At 43.8% G+C, this 16772-nt stretch overlaps 1 protein-coding gene across 1 annotated transcript in view; it reads right to left on the minus strand.

Moving 5' to 3' along the window:
* The window catches only part of RCOR1 (REST corepressor 1), an 82794-nt gene that overhangs the window by 35837 nt on the left and 30185 nt on the right, over window positions 1-16772 (minus strand). Inside the window, exon 4 of the mRNA XM_033063211.1 lies at window positions 5164-5247. Within this exon, the coding sequence (XP_032919102.1) occupies window positions 5164-5247 (84 nt within the window). The remainder of the gene's footprint in view (window positions 1-5163; window positions 5248-16772) is intronic.

Raw genomic sequence — 16772 nt, forward strand, 5'->3', positions numbered from 1 at the left:
TCCCCCCAGCCACAGGGTGCGGCCAGGCACATTAGGAGGATGTTGGAGCACTCAGCTGTTTCACCTAATGCTGGCATTTCTCTGTCCCCATGTCCCCTAGGTCCTTCTATTTCCCCTCCACAGAGGGAAGGAGGATATCTGAATTTCCCCCATGTGCACCAAGGCAGGCATAATGTAAAACAGGGAGCCAGGTGCAGCCTCAAAAGAGGAGATGCCAAAGGATAACCTAGGTGAATGCTGAAGTTGGCAACGCCAATCAGCCACTGAACAGAAGCAGCACTGCAAGACCAGAAGATCCAGTTGCTATCCATGATCCAGTGTCCCATAGGTATTAGGAACAGTGTTTGCCTGCTCAGTGACACACCATATACATAAATCCACTGGAGATATCCACCAAGTTATCAATGAGAAAACAAAACTCCCATCTAACAGCACACACATTCTGTCAAGAAGAGAGACAAAACCTTACTTTCAAAGCAGAGCTTATCACTAGCAAAACAATACATCTTTCCTTCTTGTAGTTCACCTCTGAACTGCAGATGCACAAAAGCAATAATCACATCCTACTCTCTCCCCTGGTGTCCATGCCTCACTCCTGGGCAGCTGCTGCATGCCAACACTTGCTCATTTCTAAACCAACCCAAAGTCATTTTTTTGGTTCCACTCGCTGGTGCACTTGGCACAGAGAGAGACACTGCTGTTTTATTAATAGCTTCATGCTGGCCCAGCTCGATCCTGTGCAGGGTTTCCACAGCATCGTTACAATGCATTTTTCATTTCCCCTCCTCCTTCACCACGTGCCACTCCAAGAGAGCAGATGCCTGTCTTCCAACTAGCTGTTGCTGCTCCTCAATGTCACCTTGCTCAAGGCATCATTCTTCCTCCTCCGTCCTTCCCCACCCTCTGTGACAGAGCCCTGGCACAGCCAGAACAGCTGCCCTCCATGGTACCAAGTGCACAGAGCCTCTCGGGAGTGTCACTTCGAGAGCAAGCTCTTTGTGAGAGGTGTGACCCAACCACAGCACAGGGCATTTGGAGCAGAACTAGAAGGGGAGCACAGTTATTTGAAGTCCAAATGTTCCGTTACTGCATAGTGACATTTCTTTCTTTTGTCTTCAAAAGAGACATGACAAACTTCTAGTTTTGGGCTAACTTCGTGACTACTGTGGTAGCACTACTACGCAAATGATCCCTCAAAGACAGAAGTCTGGCAGTAGATATGGACCACGATGGCAGTACTCAACTTTGGTATTAATATGGGCAAAGCAGTAAGTGGTTTGTATCCAAGATTAATGGTTAACAAAGCAGAGGATAAAAAAAATCAGCAACATGCCAACACGTGCTTTCATCTTTTCCATTACATCCATCACTTTATGACACCCAGGTAAAAGGTTTCTCCAGTGTGATTAAAACATTTCTTCAGCACACTGGGTGCATGGGGCCCAAACAAGCTTTTAACTAATTGTGTGAGCCTGGAGCATCAGGTATGTAGATATCCACCAGGTCTTGGTTGACACTTGGTCTTTCCGGGATTTATTTCAGCAGCTTACAGGAGACCCTCCCACAACCTCCAACAGTTTGCCAGCCCTCTGCCAAACCCATCAGGTGCACTGCTCTGAGCATTGTCACAGATCTGCTCAGTGTTTTTTAGCACAGATTCTCCTTTAACAAGGGTGGGTTGCACAAGTTCCACTGATTGCACAGAACTCTCCCGCTCATGAGAGTTACAGTTCACTCTGAGAAAGAGCTAACATGTGCTGCTTCCATCTTCATGCTGAGCCCCAGCCACAGGAACAGAGAAGAGTTCTGTGATTTGCAGGTATAGGATGGATTCAAGGCTTTGGAGTACAAACAAAAGTAATCACAGGTACCAATGCTCTGTGGATTGGAAGGATTTGTTCACCCACACTTCTGCCTGAAGAGCAGTATTGAAATGGAAGTGCTAGCTGGGACTCACCGATATACAGCCCATGGGGCTACACCAAGCTCCTGGGGAACACAGCTCCTTCCACTTGCAATTTCACATTGCCAGTGAATGATCTCCCCCACCAAAGATAATACATCACAAAGTCCCATGGTTTAAAGAGGCATAAAGAAATATGAGAATTTATCACTACCCTGGATAACTCCCAGTAGTCAATCTCCAAAAAAAACCTCCACACACTCGGACATTTCATTTCAGTCTGTGTAGGCTTATTTTGCAGCCATCTATTTGTATTATGTGTGTCTCTTATTATGTTAAAATTTCTCTTTGAGAGAATAATTGACAGTAGTTCCCTTTCAGTCTCTTTTCAGTAAGCTAAACAGATGGAGTTTGCTTCAGATTCTGTTTCCAAATTATTTCAGCAGCTCCTGTCTCCATCCTTTTCTCAGTTTTTAAATACTAAAGCCAAGGTTCATTCCCCTGAATGCTGCTGGGTGGAAAGGCAGCAAACTGTTCCAGTGACTACCTCACTCTTTACACCCACATCATCTTCTGGGTCAAGCAGGACACTAGGAATTTTGCTGAATTACCTGCCCACTGTTTCCCTAAGATTGCTCTCTAAGCCATTTCTTTCCAAACACCAGGCTTGATGTAGAAAGCCAGAGATTTCAGTACTGAGATTCATAACCCTGCAGTTGGGTCATTAAGAGCCCACTGCATTGGCAGCAGTCCAAGTAAGGAAAAGACCCAAAGCACTCTACAAGACTGTCAGTAGCATTAATTTTATTTACCATCCTGTCAGTCTACAGCTCATCCACAATTTCATATCAATTCCCACATCACTGATGGAAATGTTGATCATCATCAGTCCTCTCACACATCCCCATGGACATCATTTAATTAGGATTCGCTACCAATGATGCCAAGACTTGTCACTGAACCTGAGAGTCGCTGGAGAGACCTCCTGTCCCCTGATGTTCCTTCATCATAAACCATAAAGCAGATTAGGGAACTCTGCTTGTGATACACTTAGTAAGTGCTCTACAGCCATTGCAGAGCACTGGTGTTTGAGGAAGTTCCCATCTTTTGCAAGGAAGGAGGACTGACTCAAGCTCTCATGCAATCAGTGCCTACCTAACAGCTCTCTTGAATACATTAGAGTAATAAACTTATTTCTATCAATCAATCCTTTTTTAGTTTCAAAAAAACAAAAGTTCCTATCTTCAGCAGCATTTGTTTTTCACAGTCCATTTTTAAGAAATGTCAGATAGAGACAGGAATACCTGATTCCTTTCAAAAGGATCAGCTCAGACTGACACAAAACAAAGCTATGACAAACCAGCCCCCACCCTGTTCTCTCATTCCCTGCACAGCTGCCCTCTTCCCATCTGGCATCCCCAAGGTCCCCTCAGTCACCTTTCACAACACTCCTTCAGATTTTTACTACTACTAGACACCTAATTTCTTAACTCCATCCCTGTGCATCAAATAGGCAACTGGGAGGTATTTTTTGTGCCATGGATGGTGTAACAGCCTCAAACATTTCACTTCCCCATATTCCAAATTAATTTTACTATTTTTTTGCTGTACCTCTTCTGAAAGGTGAACTCCCTGGTGAGTTTCATATCCTTACTGAAATGTTCAATATTTTGAGACATTCATTCTAGCCCCCCTCTTATATTCACATTATTTTCCCCAATTTTTTTACTGTACTAACAGACAACTGCCACCTAGTTTTTATTTATCAATGTCATACTACTTATTTAATTACTTCTTATGTTCATGACATCTTAGCAGATATTACATCCTATCTGTGTTCTATGAGTGTATTTTTGTGCCAATTACCACAGAATACTCAGTTAAGGATTATTTTACTCAATTCCACTTATCTTCGCTCCTTTTCCTCCTCCATTCTGTCTTCCCTCTTCAAGAAACCAGTTTCCTATCAGTCAGGAGTTAAAGGTTCCAAAGCTGAGCTGAGATTCAAAAGACATTCAGACTTGAGAGGCAGCTACACAATCCTGTGTCATGGAAAACCCATGAACAGTCGCTCCTTTTGGTGGCTGCAACTATTTCTTGCTGTTATACCTTTTAAGAGGTTTCTCGCTGTAAATAACTGTCAAATACATTCCTCTCCTCATCAGTCTTATTTATTTCAGCATTCAATAGCCAGCAGGGAGCAGACAAGGAGAGAAGGCAAACATGATCCTTGCAAAGCCCTTTTTATCTGCAGATCAGTACCATCATCCTTCTGTAATTTAAGGGGCAACTTGCTCAGTGGAACAAATGCCCCAGGGCAGAGCACAGGCCTTTCATGACAGAGCCAGTTGGTGCACAATCTCTGCTGCCTTAATTTGCAAATGCCACTACATCTTCACATGTGCCTTATGATGCATCCCAGGTCTAGGGGAAAATCAGGTATTCACTTAATAATGCCACCACAAAAACTGCAGAGGAACAGGAATGCACAATTCTCATTCTTGGCCCCAGAATCAGAAAGGATAAAAAAAAAAGAAAAAAAGCCCAAAAAGCAAGGTATAAGCACAAAATGAAAATTAGCCCTTTTCAGCTCCCTCCCCCAAAAGCGCTTAGGTTTAGTTAACTGCATTCAAACAGCAGCCCTTTAATCAAGGAGTCCTACTTATTCATGAGGAGAACTGTAGCTAGACAAGCCTTTCAAACACTAGTTCTGCCATCTGGCAGCAGCACTGAGACTTGTTCCCAGACACACACAGAGCGCTGTTAATTGCCCTCACGTGGAATTGCAAGGCACTGCAATTGTTCTGGCATTTAAAGCCTCCATGGGCTCCAGATGTGGATTTATCTTTGTGGAGAAAAAGGTACTACTAATTACCAAATATTTCCCGGACCACCCCCCCTCACCCCCCAACACTTTTCATTTTGCTCTTCCCAGTTATTCCTGTCATCTTCTACAGCACCAACAGCAAAAAAAGCTGATTGTGTAGGCCTGCAGATGAGTATTTTAAAGAATTCATACCACCAAATAATGTTTGCCACATTTCTCTTGCTTTCCCTGCCCCTGTGGATTTGACACTGAGCAGATGCACAGTGGAGAACAAAGATCATCTGGGGATTGCTTTGTAGGCTTTTCTTTTCTCAAATTAATTTCAATTCATAATGGAAAGGTCACAGATATAACCTCTCCACCAAAAGTGGCAACTTTGCATTTTTGAAGTGAGGAAAGTAGGGAATAAATAAAAGTAGTTGAAGAGACTTACATTTTGCTTCAGACAGATTCTGGTTAGGTGACCACACCAGCATGCCAAGATTCTCTCTCTCCTGACTTCGCCTTGCAAGTTTGGCTTAAGAGAAAACAGATACAAACCAAGTTACAGAGAAAGTAATTTCAGATGCAAAATGGATACAAAAGCAACTTATCTCACATCTGCAACTTTTAATCAAGATATAAAACCCATCCACAGAGTTAAAACCCCATCTTCCCATTCAGACCTGAGGCTTTTCCTTGTTTCTTCAATGCATCACCCTCTATATAACATGACAGATACCGCACACTCTCATGCAGTACACTAAGCAGCATACGTTAGATCTAAATTAAAAGTTAATTAATGTTTCTCTTCCAGCACACTTGATTATTTTTCTTCAAGCCATCATTAAATGAAAAAGGGAGGAGCTAGGCTCAGGCAGCAGGCTCAAAGCCCCGGACATCATGAGACTGCAGTGTGCAGACAGATTAACCCTTCAGGGTAGGTACATGCATAAAACTTCCCACACTACACTTCTGAGTGCCTCCTGCACCATCCCAGCAGCCCTTCTGTGCCTCCATCCCCCATACAATCAGGAATGCCCACTCAAATGACACTGGGTCCCTCAGGTCACAATCAGGTCCCAGTCTCAACTGCTCCAGAGAAATCAAATGCATTGACACCCACACTGAGACACAAACCCACACTTAGACAAATCTGTTTTTAACCAGCTGAACACCTGGCTGGCAGGAGAGCTCTGAAAGCCTCAAGTGAAGATTCATAGCTGCACATAGTTCGAAAAAGCATCTTCAAACTAAGGTATTTTTCAAGAGCAAGCTCTTTGTCAATTCTCATGATGTTTGGTCACAAGCAGTCAGAAGAGGAGGAGGAAGAAGAAGAGGATAAGGAGAGAAAAAGAAACTCCCTCCTTTGAGTCAGCACACACACAGCCAGCCCAACCACCCTCCCTGGCAGAGAGAAACTTGCAAATCTTGTTATGAATGAGTACCTACAATACTATTTCCACTACAAAATGCCACATAATGCTCAAGTTTTATGCAATATTTCAACACAATGCTATTTTCTCTGCATTGTGCAATTAGACATAACCACCACTTCACGATGCATTAAAAAAGAAAAAGATCTAGTAACACAAAATTACACTACAGTACTATGAACACTCATGGTTTCACCACTGCTTTTAACCTGAAATCTGCTCAGTTAAGTCGGGCTTTAGATGACAAAAATATTTTAACATTAAATTTAAAGCACAGACAGCGTGTATTAAAAAATAACCACCCGTCAGCAACATATTTACACTGAACTAGCAGGTTTTTTTCATGATACACACCTTGATTATCTTTCACTTGGGTTTTTGGGAAGGTTTCGCATTGTTTTAGGGAGGTTAGCAACTGCACATACAGGTATTTTGCATGCTCTGCATGTTCATTACTTTCTACACGAGACCAAAAAAAAAGGAATGAGAAGACACAACATCCTCTGTTGGCAAGAGATGGGAGGTGAAGACCTGATACAGAACACAAAGACTGCCTGAAATTAAAGTTACAAGTCCTGAAACATTTGGCATGAAATTTTACCTTCTTCCTCATTTCAAGTCTAGGCTGGAATGCAAAGAAGAGTCAACCCTAAGCCTCACCTTTAGCAAATTTTTCTCTTTGCTCTCCTTATCCAGGGTGGCCTGTAAAAGTCTGACATGGGTTTCAAAGAATAGAAAAGTAAGTAAAAAGTCTTACTCCTCACTTTAACCTACACTAAAAAGCAAGTTCCTATCCCATAAAAATACTCAAAGACAGAAATTACCAGTCAGGTCTCCATGAATTTAAACACTTCCACCCAAATCCCAAGACACCCCCGGTACCCACAGCAGCTCAGGAGCCGGATGCCCGAACACTGCCAAGTGAGCTGTAACTCCAGGCAATGGCAGCCTGCCTTTAGCACAGTCTCGCTTGCTGAACTGGCAAAACCAACCTAAATCAGGAAAAGGAAAAAGTTTTCTCCCAGTTTAGCAGTCTGAACCTCCTCTGCTCTGGGACACATCAGGTGCACACTCCAGCCCAGCTGCCCCTGTGAGGAGCAGCTCACCCACAGTAAGTTGGGGGAGGTTTCACCTGCCATGGTTAAAACCCCAAGCTAGGCTATGGGGCATTGCAGAAGAAACCCCACAGTCCTTCCAGGCTGTGACTGAGCCAGCCCTAGGGGGTGATAACCAGTGCAGGGAGGTACTGCAGGACCTCATGGCACCCAAAAGCAAGGTGGGAAAATGTGTTTCTCATGCTCCATCACAGCACCAAAACAGGTACCCAGGATCTCCCTCTGCCAAGGAAATGCCTTGAGTTAGGAGCTACCTCCTTCCAGCCACGCATTCCCTCCCTGGCCATCATACACAGAGGTGCCTGCAGATGCTGGGGTTCATGCCACTCTCAGGACCCCCTTCTGCCCAGTTCCTACAGCCCAGTGTCATCCCTCCAGCCCCTCTGTAGCACCAACCAGTCAAGCTACACTGGGTAGCCCGTGAATGGGTGTAAAGCAGCACCTCCAGGGTTCCCACAACTTATCCCCCACTCCACCTCTCCACCAAGCCCACATCTATCCACCCTCAGGTCTCATTCCTTGACACCTGTAGAGGCCAGTCCAAGGCACACAGCAGGGTTATGCTGAAACTCAGGCTTTTCTGCAAAGGGCAGAAGCACCTAAAGGCCAACACACACAGAAAGAAGGGAATGGGGTGTTCCTCAAACATCCATAAAGACTGATACTCCCTCCCTACATTCCAAGATGCTTGCCAGGTCCTTCACCTTCCAGCATCACATCCTCCCCAGCACCCCTTCTCAAGCCCACAGCTCCACATTTACCATCCCTCATATGTAAGGCAGACATGACAGGCATTCTTCCAAGTACAGTACTGATCCCACCATAAATATACAGAGCCTAAGTACTCTTACTGCATGATGTACCAACAGCAAGCTTAAGAGCTTGCTTAGAATTTGGAAGCACATTGAAATGAAATGACTGCTTCAGAGCAACAGCCATGAGAGCAGAAGAGGGGCCTCAGAGCAGAGTGGTTGTTACATTCCTTTACAGCACCATTCCAAGCACAGCTGCAATGCTCACCAACACTGTCCCATGCTTCTGAACAAGGAATACCAGGATGAATTCTGACACTCTGCACTTCAGTGATAAAGCTACAAAGATAATTCAATTTAATCTGTTGCGTATTTCATGTAAAAATAGCCACATAAGAAGGGCAAGGGTTACTCTTTTTTTAGGAGAACAAATCAATTTAGAATCAATGAGGTTTACTTGTTTAAGCAACTGCAGTTAAACCAGTGCAACCTGTGTTTAGAGAAGCTGTATACTGGCAGACAAGAAGATCTGACATTTCAGGTAATCCTGCACTTTCATCTAGCTACCCACCAGATATTTGTAAAGTCTGCCACAGCCATTAGTTCCATATCACAGTTGTGGGAGCAAACACTCTCTAATCTCTTTCCCACTATTAGCTTTCCCATTTGTCCCAAGTCTGCCAGGAATCATGTTTGCTTCCTCCAAGAGGAAGACTTTCTACTACAAGCAGCACCCCCTGAATTTTGTTCCACTATCAGAATTCACAGGGAATGCAAACTTTCATTGCCTTAACCCAGGCAGAGAAGGGCAGCCCCAACCAGACACAGTACCATGTTGCTTTTCCCACAGCAGTTATCAAATCTCTCCATTTTCTTATCACAAACCCCTACTCCACAGACTATACACTAAAACTCCAGAGAGAACCAATCCAGCTTAAAATTCACTTTGAGAGGAAAATGTTATTTTAAAAGTTTGTCCCATTTTACAGATGTGGTTTACTACACAAGCCCAAAAAGTTCTACTGTGCAAGGGAGGAGATGAAGTAGGTTAGAACCTATATATATATCAATATTATTCTAAAATGTTGTGGGGGCTTTTGTGTTTCCTCCCCACCCTGAGCTGTGAGGACACATCTCAAAACCAGTGTGCAGAAATACCCTGATTTGCACAGGAGAGAAACAACACAGCCACTTTATTTCCTATCACTTCTACATATTGACTAAAGGTGCTCCATCCCTGGGGGCTCCCTGAGCTAATGCACAGACCTGGCATGCTCTTGGCACATGCAAGAGCAGCACAATGCAAGATTTGAAACCCTGATCCACAGCAGCTAAGGCTCTCCTCACCTCTACCCAGGACCTGTCAAGTCAGGACACTTGATAGGGAAACAGGGATGTCTCCACAGAGGAGTTACCAAAAGTCACTGTACCAGTGTACATACATCAAGTCCCCCCTACACCTACTCAGACAGTATCTTTCCTGTCCTTCTGGCCCCTCCCCAATTTCAAGTTAACCATGGAGTAACTGGCATCAGAAGGAAATACAATGGTTCAACAGTACCACTGCAAAAGAAAGAGAATTGTTTCTCTTTCCACCATCTACCTGATAAACCAACACAAGGGATCTACCTGAGCTTTAAAAAAAATAAATAAAAGTAATCCAACCAAAAAGTTGTTAGTTTTAACTCAATACCAGTCCCTGGTTTTCCACCACATATATTTAGAGACAGGAAGAACAGTAAGGAAGCAGCGACAGCTGGGACACCTCCCTCAAGCACAGCACCATTACAAACTGTCTTAAGGACCATGGGTGGAATGGAAACCATTCACAAGGGCATGCAGGAAGGCAAAACACTGCCTGGGAGCAGGAGCCCAGCACTGTGCAGCTCCAGCCTGACACATCACGTCTTATTTTTCTTCTCCAAGTTAAAGAAACATGCCAGAATAAACTCAGTGGGAGCAGAGGCCTCTCAAAGAGCCACCAATCACTCTGTCATCTGTTATTTTGCTTCTGTGCAAGGCAGCAGTCCCAGCTCCCACTTGAGTTCCTGCACTTGAGGGACCTGCTCTGTCTCAAAGCTCTCTCCAAGGATGCTGCATGATCCAGCCACAGCTGTGAGACATTCAGGAGCTTTACATTTCCTTCTGACACCTGTACTGACCCCTTGGAGAAATGAGACTCACCTCCTGCAGATGTCAAGACACATTTTGCTCCCAGTTGCATCCTGCCCAAGTCAAAGTGAGGCTTGGGCAGGATGCCTCCAGCATTTTTCCTTCTCCATAACCCTTTCAGTAATCTCTGATGCTTTTGTTGTTGCTGTTTGCACAAGGTATTTCAGAGCCATTGAAACCCTCTGGATTTCAAAGCAAAGCACACTAACACATGACTATGTGAGAGCACTGCAATGCACACCATGAAGAGCAGGATCCTGCTCTAGTCAGCAGCTTCTGTTATTTAGAATTGACAAAAGGTACCACAGAAGAAGAGCAGGTCCACAGTAGATGCTTGATACAAACACAAACTTCTGTACCTTCTCTGGAAAGCAAATATGAGCCTTAAACCAAAGTTTAAAAGCACCATAAAACTATAGGGAATTCTTCAGATACTGATCTTTTGCAAAACAACAGGTAAGAATACACTTCCACATCTGAACAATGAAGTTAATAAACTGAAATACCCAAGATGGTGGCAAGATTCCCACCTACAAAAGCTACTGCTTTAAAAACAGCACTTACTGATCCCCTCAATTGGTACTAACTCATTTTTAAATCACACATTGCACATTTTAAAAGAAAGTGTAAGAAATATATCTTCCTTTTAATAAGCAACCCTGAGCATTATATATAAAACATGCATTGTGTAATATCCAAAGGTGAATAGATGCTTTTATTATTTGGAAGAGCTTGAGCTGCCATATAATAACTTAGCTGCTGAATGCTTCTTAAAGCAGTTTTGGATCAAGTCTAACATACTTACTTTTAGCAAAGTGAGATTAAATAAGTGCTTCCATTCCCAACCCTGCATTTTCTTTATCAAAACTTAAATTTATTGCATAGTGTAAATCCCCTGTTTAAAGCACCCATGATGGCTGTTCAACAAAGTAAGACAAGGGAGGCACAGGCTCCCATAGTACAAAAAACTTCTCTTATGGGTTCATTGGTATTACTCAGGCTCACAGTGTAATTGTAAATGCACAGCTGTGGCACAATAGCACAGCACCTATGTGACACAAGAGAATTCAAACAAAAGTCGGAGCCAGAAGGAAAGCTTTTTCAACCTTCCTCCCCACTACTGGCACTGATGTCCTAGGCAGCAACTCAAAGACATTTGAAGAACTTTGCTGCTCATCTCCACTTCCTTCTGCATGTGACTTCTCCCTGAGTCAGCAGATAATGCTTGTGATCCCCTTTCATTCGTGTTTTCCAAGGACTGCCTAGTCATAGCAGCTGGTAGCTCATAGAAATACCATCGTTGTACACACTATAGCAGTATTAAATGAAACAGAACTGGAATCCTGCAAACTGAGAAACATTTTTTAATTAAAAAGCTATAAATGAAGCAGCAGTTAGCTCTTCCTATACATGACTACACCCGGCTGGCACTATAATCTATATGCAAATAAAGTTCTGAGGGCATTTTTGTATCTGCCTAGGGAAACAAAAGCAACTATTCGGGCTTCTATACAGAGCAGCAGGACTGGAAACATGGGGTGAAGGACCTTATTGCCTCAAAATGACTGTAGGTGCTGTGCTACAAAACCCCACAGTATCACACGTTACAACTGTGTGCAAAATATTGCTTTAAAAATTACCCAGTTAAAGATTAATCACCCAGCAATGATTACAAAGGTCACTTTGCAGTGATAAAAATTATTACCATTAGAAGAACTGAAAGAGAAAATGAGAAAAAGCATAGATAGTAATAATTGCCTTTTCTCTAAACTAACCCATCCTAAGTTTGAACTTTGTATCTTTGTACTATTATTATTTTTAAACCTTTTAAGAACACATCTGATCCAAGATGCCTTTCCAGTTTAAGAGCCAGCAGTAATGCAAAAGCTGTGGCCTACATTCTGCCCACAGCCCAGGCCAGACCGAACAATAAAGCCAGAACAGATGTTGAGGCCTCGCCTTGTATTTTTTTTTCCTTGAATAATAGGAGTCCGCTCATTCTCTCCTGCAAGCAGGTGGCACCAATGTGCAGCCACAGATGAGGTCTGAATAACTATACAAGCAAACAGCCTTTCAATATACACTTTAAGTGTGTAAAATTTTCTACTTTTATACAATTCCAACCTGAGCTCTTCAGTGAGTTCTGCACATACAAGCCCTGCACTCCGTACACGTGCAGGAAGCACATTACCCCATCAGGAACAGGAATATACCCCTGCACATGCTTAGCATTGAGCAGCACACCTCTGCTAATCACAACGAGCTTTTGTCTAGGGGTTTTGTACTGAAATGTGAAAGGGTTAGGGTTTGTTTAAAGAGAAAGTCAAGTATAAAATTAAGGGGAGAAAGAAAAATGCACATTTGATCAAGATTTTTATCAGAGATCGCTTGCAAGCCTTTTTACAACACCATCCACTTTTTCTTTTTTTAAGGAGGACAGCTGCTAACTATACCACAGCAATCCTGAATGCAGAATCAGGAAGCAACAACCAGAACAAAGCCAAAGCCTGTAGCACACGTGTCACATTGAACCACTGAGGATTGATCACCTGCCCTCCCAAGCACACTTCTCCCTGCTCCACATCCCAGGGAGCATCCCCCACCTCCCCACTCTGCAGCTCAGTGCCTGAGCAGCTCCAAAGCTCCATTAGGACTAGAATGGGACTGGAACCATTCCACCCCACTGGTCAATACCAACAAACTCAAGCACCACACACAGGGCCTCACAGACCCCATACACCGTAGAGCTAGCACCCCACAACCCACAGCTGCCACACAGACCTGTATCTGCCAGTAACCTTGGTAATCCCTGCACACTCACAACCCTACAACAAAAAAATACCAATGAAGCACCTCCACAGAGCCACACGGTGAACTATTTAAGCTTGTTAAAAATAGGTAAATGTATGCACACAATCAGATCTGAAAAACAAGCTACAATAAGCAAACTACTCCTGACCCAACAAGACGACACTTCTTTCCTTCCTTCCTTTTTCCCCTTCCAGTTTCACTCAGGTGACCAAAAAGTTACACAGGAATGCCTACATGCACACAAGTTAAGATCAACACACAGAATTTAATACACAGAAAAGGAACAATAACACAGCAGTTTCCTCAAGTGCTAGGTCTTGTGCTGCTGACAAACATCTAGACACTGCTAAATCTATTTGAAGCCAAACAACCTACTGATGAGGAAGCAAAGATAAGGCAAACACATCCTCTCTTTCCATCACAGATCTTGATTCTGCTGCCTCCCCTGATCTTTGACAATCAGCAACTCTTACATGCACAGCTCCACATGCATACAGCCTCCCATTTCTTTATTAAGCTAGCCCTCAGCACTTCCCACCCAATGAACAGGGTCCTCTGTTGTGTTCCCTTAAGAACAAGAGCAGCTGCTTGGGCCAGTCCTGCCCATTATTCACAGGCAGCACTTAGGAATAACAAGACCAGGACCAGCAGAGAGACTTCCTGAGCCTGGTACTGTATCTGCATCACTGGATTTAATGGCCCTTCATGGGAGGAGGGAATAAAAAATATAAAAAAAATTAAAATCCATCAAATAGACTAATCCTTTTTGAGCCCATTTGTAATTTTGGCATCTACAACATCCTGTGGCAGAGTGCTTCAATTTAATTATATGTTTGTTGTCTGAAGGAGAACAAAGAAAGCCCATGCACACACTCCCTTCTCTACTCTGAAGCTGCTACCCAGTCATTTCATTTGGTGGCCCCATTTCCTGCCTTATGAGAAGCAGAGAATAACTGCGGCCTGTTCATCTCCTCCGTGTCTCTCGTTGTTTTACAGATCTTCTTCTACACTATTCTCAGTCATCTGCTTTCCAAGCTAGACAGTTCAGGCTTTTCTGCTTCTCCCTCGTATGGAGATGGGAAACAAGAATAATTCCTGTACTTTAGTTATCTTACAGCTCTAAGCAGCACGTACACATGGGGGAGGGATGGGAATGGGGCACAACCAGAACTGTACTCAGTGTTCAAACAGAGGGTACAACACAGGATTTATAAAACATGCCATAATGAGGTGTTGTTTTACTCTCAGATGCTTTCATAATAGCTTTTAACAATACACTTGCCTTTCCATTATTACCACTGAGTTGACGAAAAAAACAGTCTACCAAGATCTTTATCTAGAAAGGCAATACCAAATTTCAAGACCACTGCTGAACAAACAGTTGAGGGCAGTTTAGAGACCTCTCTGTACACATGCAATTAAGGGTTGTTCCACCCTACCCTCCCCCTCAATATTAGTTAGCACATAACAAGTGCCACCTGTCACAAGACTGAACACGTTGCCCATTCCCTCCATTCAGCAGATGCCCACACTCCCTCCCCCTGCTGCCTCCTCCTCCCATTCACATACTGTTTTCTGACAAAAGGACAATCCAGTTGTCAGTAGTAAAAATAAGGTGAGAAACAAAAATAACAAGATGCGCCATTTGAAATGGGGAATACGCCGTGTTGTTTTCTTTGGAGAGTGAAAAGTGCAGAATGACTCCTCTCCAACTCCCAGCTGCAGGACACGCAGGACACTCTTGGCTTCCCAAGGCTTCTTCCCTGGGGCAGAAGTGACACAAGGACCAAGAAACCAGCAGAAGGGTTTCTCAGACCTTGCATCTCCCCCTCTTCCCTTTCCTGTTAAACAGCAATGCTGCCTAGACCACTCATTCAAGTAGTCCCCACTCCTCAGCTCAAGCCACCCTTTTCCATTCCCTGGCAACCCAAACAAGCAGCATTTTACTCATCTTTCCCACACACTAAGGACCAGCTGGCCTGTTTCTATTGCCCAATGCAAGAAGAAACTAAAAAGTCAGTCTCAAGTGTTCACTAAGCAGAAATTACTTTTTGGTATTTTTAGCAATACCTCTTCCCTTCCCACCCATCGAAAGTTCACGACAGCCTTCTTTTGAGATAGTTTAAACTGATTAGTGGAAGTTACAAGTGCCTAGAAAGCACTGGTGACATAAAATGTAGATTCTTGGTGAACAGAGTGACTGGTTTATTTTTTCCACTTCAAAAAACCTTGCCAGGACACCACTCAAGAACAGATCTGACTAACTAGAACCCAGTCTCCAAAGAGTATGGGATATGGGCACCTCTCATCCTCACCCCACATCTCAGGAGATCAGAATAAATTTTAAAAAACTAATGACCAGTTACGCTCAATGGCTTAGGAAATAAGGCTGCTGGGCAAACTTGTTACTGCTTGGCAAGACAAGCAGACAGGACACAGTCGTGTCTGCATCCAGACAAGAGTCCACGCAAAAGGACAACTGAGAGAGAAATTCCATGTTACTCTGCTCTTGCAGTACCAAATAATTGTAGACAGTCAAATGAATCAATCAAGCACAGTCAGCTCTCTAAGACAGTAAAGCTTTGTCACATTATTTTGCTTTAAAACCTGGGTCAAACACCAATGATTTTCAAGGCCACAAGCAGAAAAGCCCATCACACAACAGTGGCAAACACATTTTTCAAACTCAGCTGAGTTCTCTGAATAGGTTGTACATCCAAGGAAGGCACCACCACGGCCCCTCCCTGAGAGAGGCAGTGCCTCCAAGAGCAGCAGATTCAGGCCCTGCCAGCACATGCAGGAGAGGCCTCACCTCTGTGCTGAAGTCACCTAAACTGACCCATTTCTACCCCAAAGCTGATTTATAGCTGATTTATGGCCTGGCTGGCAGAGCTGTGGAGATTGTAGCCTCCAAAAAGGGGACACAGCCTCCTCTCCCAACACAGCCATCTCCAGAAATGGATACCTGTCCTCAGGCCAATGTGAGCATACAAGAAGCTTATATATCAAATCCCACCCAGCACTGAGTCATGCACGATGTGGTGTGCAACTGCAATCAACAGGCTGCGAGCATGCCCAGTTTAACCCACACAAATCCGACTTCTAAACGTCTGTGACGGTTGCATATCCTCCTCTCACCCCCATCCATGACACTCTTCCAGGTCCTTATCCTCAGAGCACCCCTACCAGCAGATGAGAGCTTTTATCAACACACACACACACACAGAGCACTGACTGCCAGGCTCACAGAGGCTGAGTGAGGTTTCCCTGACCCTATATAAGAGCCCTAACTATGGATCATCCTCTCTCATCACCCCACTCTCAGAAACGCTGAAATCAAATAGGGACCCACAAATAACACATTTGTGGTATTTCAAATCCGATCTTGAAAACTCAGTCTGCTTCCAACTCTCCTTGGAGATGACTGGTGCATTCATTAGCCCACAAGCTCCCCAAGGTACAGACAGTCCCTCTCCTTCTGTCTGCATGGGGCCCACCTCCACACGGTGCTGCAAGGATAATATTCATACCCAAAAACACAAAGTCAGATTTAACATGCCCTTGAAATGCAGGCGGCTCCCGGATCACAATTTTCCAACAGATTTCACAAGTTAGTTTGTTTTTTCCCCATTTCTGCCAAACTCAGAGGCGCAGTAAAGACTATATTTAAAATGTAGCTAACAATCATGGCATTCTGGTTTTAACATTCGACTTTTACTAAAAGACTATCCAAAACAACTTATCTGGTTTCTCTCCTCCTCCCGCCTTCAAAGAATC

Source organism: Catharus ustulatus, chromosome 6 (assembly GCF_009819885.2).
Source record: "Catharus ustulatus isolate bCatUst1 chromosome 6, bCatUst1.pri.v2, whole genome shotgun sequence".
NCBI lineage: Eukaryota > Metazoa > Chordata > Aves > Passeriformes > Turdidae > Catharus > Catharus ustulatus.